The sequence below is a fragment of the Balaenoptera acutorostrata genome, chromosome 9, assembly GCF_949987535.1.
Source record: "Balaenoptera acutorostrata chromosome 9, mBalAcu1.1, whole genome shotgun sequence".
In the NCBI taxonomy this organism is placed as follows: Eukaryota; Metazoa; Chordata; class Mammalia; order Artiodactyla; family Balaenopteridae; genus Balaenoptera; species Balaenoptera acutorostrata.
Window position 1 is genome coordinate 7,451,050 of NC_080072.1, and position 7,992 is coordinate 7,459,041.

The following is a 7,992-nucleotide window of genomic DNA, read 5'->3' on the forward strand; positions in this document are numbered from 1 at the left end:
GTTAAACAGTTTGGTAGTTTCTTTAAAAGTTAAACAGCAAAAGTTTAAAAGTTATTCAGCAATAAATAGAAATAACCTATCAAGCTACAGAAAGATGCCAGAAGCTTAAATGCATATTGCTAAGTAAAAGAAGCCAGTATAGGGGCTTCCCTGGTCACACAGTGGTTAAGAATCTGCCTGCCAATGCAGGGGACACGGGTTCAAGCTCTGGTCCGGGAAGGTCCCACATGCCGTGGAGCAATTAAGCCCGTGAGCCACAACTACTGAGCCCACGTGCCACAACTACTGAAGCCCGTGCGCCTAGAGCCCATGCTCTGCAACAAGAGAAGCCACCGCAATGAGAAGCCCGCACACCACAATGAAGAATAGCCCCCGCTCGCCACAACCAGAGAAAAGCCAGCACGCAGCAACAAAGACCCAAGGCAGCCAAAAAAATTAATTAATTAAATAAATTTATTTTTAAAAAAAAAGAAGCCAGTATAAGAAAACTACATAATGTATGATTCCAACTATATGACATTCTGGAAAAGGTAAAACTAGAGACAGTAAAGAGATCAGTGATGGCCAAGGTTTCAGGGAAGGTGGGGGAAGGGAGCACAGGGCATTTTTAGGGCAGTGAAACTCTTCTGTGTGATACTGTAGTGGTGGATACATAACATTATGCAAAACCCATAGAATGTACAACACTAAGAGTGAACCCTAAAGTAAACTATGGACTTTAATAACAATGTATCAATATTGGTTCATCAATTGTAACAAATATACCACACTAATGCAAAATGTTAATAGGAGAAACTGTGTGCAGGTGGGAAAAGGGATATGGGAATTCTCTACACTTTCTGAGCAGTTTTTCTGTAAACTTAAAACTGCTCTAAAAAAATAGTCTATCTTAAAAAAAGAAAAATAAAGTTAAATACACACCTACGACATGACCCAGCCATTCCACTCCTAGGCATTTACCCAAGGGAAATAAAAGTATGTGTCCACACAAAGACTTGTGTGTGAATATTCATAGCAGTTTTAATTTTAACAGCCAAAACTCGACACAACCAAACGTTCATTAACAAATTGTGAATGGATAAGCAAATTGTGGTGCGTATATATACAATAGAATACTACCCAGTAATAAAAAGGAACAACAATGGATGAATCTCAGAATAATTATATTGAGTGTAAGAAACCAGACAAAAGTACATTCTTCTATATAATTCCATTTCTATGAAAATTCCAGGAAAAGGATGGCAATTTAGTGACAGAAAGCAGATCAGTGGTTGCCTGGAGGGGCTGGCAGGTGGGAAAGGGTGGGAGGGAGAGATTACAAAGGGACTTAAGGAAACTTTTTGGGGTGATGGATATGTTCATTACCTTGATTGTGATAATGGTTTCATGGGGGTATACATGTCAAAACAAAAATGTACCTTTTAAGTATACATAGTTTATTGTATGTCAACTATACCTCAATAAAGCTGTTAAAAACACCTATAGAACTTAGCCACTGATTGGATATGGCTCTTGGGAGATAGGGAGGAATCTGAGTGGATTAATGGTGCGGGGGACACTAATCTGGAGGGGACACTGGAGGATCAGGTTTGGGAGGTACCTTTGGGACCCACCTCCATCCAAGGGGAGATGCCTGGGGGTGGGACTAGCCCTCAGAATAGAGGTACAGATTTGGGAGTCACTGGCCATCGGTGCCACCTGAAAGAAGTACGTAGAGGCAGGGGACAGACACTTCATTCTGGACACAAAGATGCTTCATAAAGATGTCTGTTCTTAAAGTAATCTATAGATTTATCGAAATTAACAATTCTAGGGACTTCCCTGGCCGTCCAGTGGTTAAGACTGTGCTCCCAGCGCAGGGAGCGCAGGTTCCATCCCTGGTCGGGGAACTAAGATCCCGCATGCTGCATGGCATGGCCAAAAAAATAAAAAATAAAAAATTCTAACAGATTTTTAAAAATTCTAACAGATTGTTTGAGGGGAAGAGGGACTAGGAAAGCTGATTTAAACTTCATATGGAAAATTGAACAAGCAAGAATAGCCAAGAGGGACTTCCCTGGTGGCACAGTGGTTAAGAATCCGCCTGCCCATACGGGGACACGGGTTCGACCCCCCTGATCTGGGAAGATTCCACATGCCGCAGAGCAACTGGGCCCGTGAGCCACAACTACTGAGCCTGTGCTCTAGAGCCCGCAAACCACAACTACGAAAGGCCGTGAGCCTAGAGCCCGTGCTCCACAACAAGAGAAGCCACCACAATGAGAAGCCCGCACACTGCAACTAGAGAAAGACTGTGCACAGCAACAAAGACCCAATGTGGGCTTCCCTGGTGGCGCAGTGGTTGAGAATCTGCCTGCTAATGCCGGGGACACGGGTTCGAGCCCTGGTCTGGGAAGATCCCACATGCCGTGGAGCAACTAGGCCCATGAGCCACAACTACTGAGCCTGCGCGTCTGGAGCCTGTGCTCCGCAACAAGAGAGGCTGCGATGGTGAGAGGCCCGCACACCGCGATGAAGAGTGGCCCCCGCTTGCCGCAACTAGAGAAAGCCCTCGCACAGAAACGAAGACCCAACACAGGCAAAAATAAATAAATAAAAATAATTTAAAAAAAAGAAAAAAAAAAGAAAAAAATTGCAAAGTTTCATTTAAAAAAAAAACAAAGACCCAATGCAACCAAAAATAAAAAAAAAAAAAAAAAAAAAAAAAAAGAATAGCCAAGAGACTCCTGAAGACAGGAGACTAACCCTACCAGATAGTAAATCCAATCTATAATAATTAAATGTAATGAAGAGAGGTACTGATACACAAAGATCATTGAAAGATAGAAAAACCTAGAAATAGATCCAAATGCGTATAGAAATTTAGTATAAGAGCAGCAATTCAAATCTGTTGAGAAAAGATGAGTTTTTCACTAAAAGGCATTAGGAAACTGGGCAGGAATTTTGTATATGATAAATTCCAGATGAACTCATGATTTAAATGTAAAAAATGAAAACAAAAATACAGCCAGCAGCTAAGGGAGACATTCTTTTAATCATCTCAGTGTGGAAAAGGTCTTTTCAACTATGACACAAAACCCAGCAGCCACAAAAATTTATTTTACTGCACTAAAAAATCTGCATAGCAAAGTTAAAATGATAAACCAAAGAAAATATTTCCAATTTACATCCTGAAAGGCTATTTTTCCTTATATGTGAGTCAGGTACCAAAAACAGTGGCAAAATGGGCAAAGACAAGGACAGTGCACAAAAAAGTAGACAAAGAGCTCTTAAACATATGAAACAATGCTTGAGCTCACTCAAAAGAAAAATACAAATTAAACCTTCACCAAGACACCATTTTCTACTTGGCAGTTTGGCAAACATAAAACAATCTGGTACCTCACTGATTGGTGATTCTTCTGGAAAACAGCCTTCACATGCTCTGCTAGAGGTTGGGGGGGAAGGGCGGTACAGGCATAGCCCCAACAGAAGGACATTTGGCAAAGTCCTTCAATTTTGACTTGACCTTTGGCTGAACAATTCTTCTAGGAATTCACTCTACAGATACCTTTTCACATTTGAATAATGCTGTTCTTACAAAGTCTTAGTGACTCTCTATAGCACTGTTTGGAATAGCAGAAGTGTGGAAACAAATGTCAATCAATAGGAAAAAAGACACATTATAGTACATCCACACAGGAATACTACACAGCTGTCAAAAGGAATGTGCAGACGAGGAACCATCTTTAAAATACGTTGATAAGTACACAGTAGGATGTATGGAATTCTCCCACTGGAGTGTTTTAAAAATGGGGGTGGGACATATATGCATATTTGGTGTATCTTTTTTCTGACACCACGTCTCACACCAAATATGTTTTTTCCCAGATACCAAATACATGTGATGGGTCCACACCAACTCTCCAACACCATCTAGGTGCCTACAATTCAATTCAGACACTAATTGCCAGAGTTAGCGCAGACCCCGTGGGTTAAGGGCTCAGTTCCACAAGATGCCAGCCACAAATGGAATGCCCAGGTGACCCATACTCCTGTCTGGCCGACTACAAATTTGGGGATGCCCACAACACCCGTCCTCAGGCCTGATAATTCAGTGGAACACTCTCAGAACTCAGGAAGGTGCTTTACCTACTGTTACCAGTGTATTATAAAGGATACCCAGGAGCAGCCAAATAGAAGAGATTCATAGGGCAAGATGAGGGGGGGGGGGAGGCGGAGCCACCCTCCCCCCAAACTCCAAATCTCCAGTGCCCTGCCCCTCCTGGAGGAAGTAGGGAAGCTGAAAGTTCCCACCCTCTAGATCAGTTTTTCTAGTGATCAGTTTTCCCCCCCATCCTGAGTAACCTCATTAGCATAAACTCAGGTGGGATCCAAAGGAGCTCATTATGAATAACAAAAGACACTCCTGAAACTCTGGAAATTCCAAGGGTTTTAGGAGCTCTGTGCCAGGAACCAAGGACAAAGACCAAATATGTATATTTTTATTATACCACATTTGGTTATATACATTCAGATCCGTTCTCTGGAAGGACATGAATTATTACTTTCATTGCTTCCAGGAAGGGGAACCAGATGGCTGGGAGTCAGGGGTAGAAGGTGACACTTGGTGCAAAATTCAAAACATACATGTGAATATATTACCTATTTGAAAAACTCTTACAAATACTTTACAGTCCTTGTCTTGGCTTCTAATGTTCACAGTCTCCAGGCTTTACCTCCTTACTTCTTGGGAGCCACTCATAGAGAGGCAGGGGAATCACGACCAGATTCCTCTGCCACCTGACCCTTTAGACTTCTCTGTCTTGTGTTCCGGCCACTCCCCAAACATACATTCCCCTCTAGCCTTTCTCTGGACAGCAGTTCCCTCTACTAGTAACACCCACATTTGAGCTCTACTCTTGAAACCTAGTTCTAAACCCTTCTAGGATTAACTCATTCAAATCTCAACCGACACCCTTTTTAGTGTAATACCCATTTTACAGATGAGGCAGTAGAGGAGATTAAATAACAGGCTAAAGTCACACATAAACCTGGACTTTGAACTTAAGCTGTCGGGCACCAGAGACCAAGTCTTAATCACTACTCTGGACTGTCTTTCCAAGAATACTGTTCCTCACCACCAGCACCCCAACACCACCACCCGAGCATGGGCAAACCTGACATTGTTCAAGGCCCCATTCAAATGCCAGCTCCTCTGGGGAGTCTTCCCTGCTCCCCAATTAACAAACTTACTTTGGGGGAGGGAGAGGGGGTCTTGTATTATAATAATTACATTATATTCGATTGCCCCCCAGAGCAAGGACCAAGGCTCATTCCTAAATAGACCTGACCCTGCAGGCATTTCTAGACTGACAGTGGAGCTATTTTCCTTTTGAGCATTTTTTTGTCCAGTAGGTTCCAGACCCTCTTCTAAGGACTGCATATACCTCATCTCATTTAGTCCCATCTGCACTGTGTCGATCTCACCATCCACAAGGATGTTAAAAAGGGAAAACAGGCTCAGGATGACTGGTCACGAATGGGCGGAGAGGAGCTATTACAGGACCTGTGCTCATGGGTCTCCAACCACTGGTACCTAAACCTGGCAGATGCCCCTCTCCCGGTAGCTTCCTCCCTACCCCCACCCTGGGTCAGGGACCCAGACTAGGGCCTAAGCACAGTTGGTGTCCCGTGGACATGAATTTATTTGAGGAGTCAGGTCAGAGTGGGTACAAGTTGCAGGTTGGGAGGATGGCGCAGGGGGCATGGGCAGCCCTGCCAGCCTGAGGCCAAGAAGACAGGAGGCTGGAGGGGCCACAGCCAGTAGAGCACTGGGTCAGCAGGCAAGCAGACGGGCTGTTCTTCACCCTGCGAGTGTCAGCGCCGAGGGCACGGCAGCAGCTTTGAGAAGACTGGGGGAAGGACAGAGAGAGGCTCAGAGGAAGCTTGCCAAGCCCAGGCGGCTAGGAGGTGGCAGAGCTGGACACATGCCCGGGCGTGCTGGACCCCAGGCCCCATGCCCCTCCTTCCCATTCTGCCGGGCCGCACACCTGCCCCCCAGCTCCTCCCGGCTCCCCCTACTGTCCCCTACTCACTGTGGAGGGTGTAGGTGCCTGGCTCCAGCTGCCGCTGGGTGGGCAGGACAATGAGGAAGTTCCCACTCCAGGAGGCTCCAGCCACCGAGACGCAAGCTTGCGAGGGAGGGCGGTGCCGCTCAGGGTTTTGGGAAGGGCACTTGGATATGACAGGCAAGGGGCAGGGGTGGCGGCAGCGGTGGCTGCGGCAAGGGGGCAAGCCACACAGGGGACAGTGGGGTGGCGAGAGGCCGGGGCCCCGGGGGAGGGGGATCTGGGCCTTTGGGTAGCTCCTCTGAGCCCTGCCGTGGTGGGGATGCCTCTCCCGGGTCCAGGCCCAGTGGGTCGGCTCCTTGGCCATGACCTGGCATGAGAAGAGTGGATGGTAAATGGGAGGTGGGAGGTCCAGCCTCTTTCCCCCACCCCAGGATGCTGGCGGGACCTCACCTCCTCGCAGCTCTGGCGTCTCACAACGGCCCTGAAGCCCATCCGTGCCCACAGCTTGTCCCTCTGACGCAGGAAGTCTGACACTCTATGATGCCAATCTTGGCCCAAGGCCCACAGAAAAATCACGCTTTTGGGGTCCTCCAGGTCTTCCTCCATGTCATTTGCAAGGTACCTGGCCACAGAGGCAGGGGGCAGGGAACAGAGGCTGTAAGCATCTGCCCTGCCCCACCCTGCCACTCCGAGTCAGGGTCCCCGTCACGCACCCGGGCCACTCACAGTGCCAGGAACAGATTGCTGTGGGTGTACTCGCTGAGCTGCAGGTTGGCGCGCTGGAAGTAGACCAGCACCATGGCCAGGAGATACTGCAGACACAGAAATGGGGAGAGTTAGAGTGAGGCACTGGGTGGGGAGGGGCTGCGCCAGCCCCATCGGCACCCAAGGAAGTTCTGGTGGGGCTAAAAAATCTGGGGTAAAATGGTGGGGAGGGGCCTGCGAAGACAAGGGTTAGAAGGGAGGCGCTCCCTCCACCAGACCAGAGGACCCAACGAATTAGCAGCATCGGAGCCCCACTAATTCAATCTTCCCCAAGTGAGGCTGGCCTCTGCCCCCACTGTGCCCTCTCACCTTATCTGAAATCTGGAAACAGGGATCTTTGGAGAGGAAATCCTGGAGGAAACTGTGCTCTGGGGGTAGAGAGGAGAAACGGTGGACTGGGGTTACCACCCCCACCCCCACAAGATAAGAGGGGCGGCAGCCATTCCAAAGCCCAAGCCTCCCCTGAACCCACTTTCTGACACGACGCCCCCCCCACCTGCCAAACTGGGGTCACCTGAGAAGAGAAGGGACAGAGGCTGCAGGTGATTGCACGGGCAAGCTGAGATCCCGCCTCCCATACCTGTTCACGCTTGGTCCCCACGGCCCCTGCCGTGCCAGCCCCCACGTGGACTCACCCAGAAGGTTGAGGAAGGCCTGGAGCTCCTGGTGCCGGCGGAAATGGAAAGACTCACCGCCCTCCCCTCGACGGCTCCAGCCCCTCAGATTCACCTGGGTGCCAACCGCAGGGATTGTGGCAGGATCTTGGGCATCACTCATCTCTTGGGGGGTGGGGGTGGGTGAGGTGGGGTGGGACGGGGTGACCTGTAAAGGAAGCAGCCCCAGGACTTAGCACCTACCCCATTGCCCCCCAGAAGTCAAGGGGATCAGTGTGCTGGCCTGACAGATGACCTCCAGAAAGTGGAGGCATGGGAAATGGAGAAATGGAGGCTCAGAACAGGAGGAAACTGAGATGTGGCACGGCAGGCAGGGGGAGGGGGCGGGGATGGGGCCAGAAAAGCAGCAGAATTCCTGGAGGCTACAGCACCCTCCCCCCTCCTCCTGGCACCCCAGACCAGGCCAGAGAGTAAGAACAGCAGCAACAAGCACCTCCGAGGGCTTCCTAAGTGCCTGGAGCTGTGTTAAATGCTTTAAGGACATTATCTTATTTCATCCT

At 48.5% G+C, this 7,992-nt stretch overlaps 1 protein-coding gene across 1 annotated transcript; it reads right to left on the bottom strand.

Annotated features, from left to right (window-relative positions):
• Positions 1 to 487: 487 nt before the first annotated feature.
• SPDYC (speedy/RINGO cell cycle regulator family member C) lies at positions 488 to 7,595 on the bottom strand. The gene is made up of 6 exons (XM_057552101.1): positions 7,454 to 7,595; positions 7,128 to 7,186; positions 6,780 to 6,865; positions 6,504 to 6,675; positions 6,078 to 6,420; positions 488 to 5,894 (listed from the first exon to the last, which is right to left on the bottom strand). The coding sequence occupies exons 1-6, from the start codon at positions 7,593 to 7,595 to the stop codon at positions 5,860 to 5,862; spliced, it is 837 nt and encodes a 278-aa protein (XP_057408084.1). The 3' UTR covers positions 488 to 5,859.
• Between the last annotated feature and the right edge of the window lie 397 nt (positions 7,596 to 7,992).

Bases quoted from the DNA above. Each gene is read 5' to 3' on its own strand.
- SPDYC (XM_057552101.1), bottom strand. From the start codon at position 7,595: ATGAGTGATGCCCAAGATCCTGCCACAATCCCTGCGGTTGGCACCCAG. The intron at 7,187-7,453 runs GTGAGTCCACGT...CTCTACCCCCAG, and splicing joins GGCCTTCCTCAACCTTCTGG to AGCACAGTTTCCTCCAGGAT. The intron at 5,895-6,077 runs GTGAGTAGGGGA...TCCTTCCCCCAG, and splicing joins AGGCACCTACACCCTCCACA to TCTTCTCAAAGCTGCTGCCG.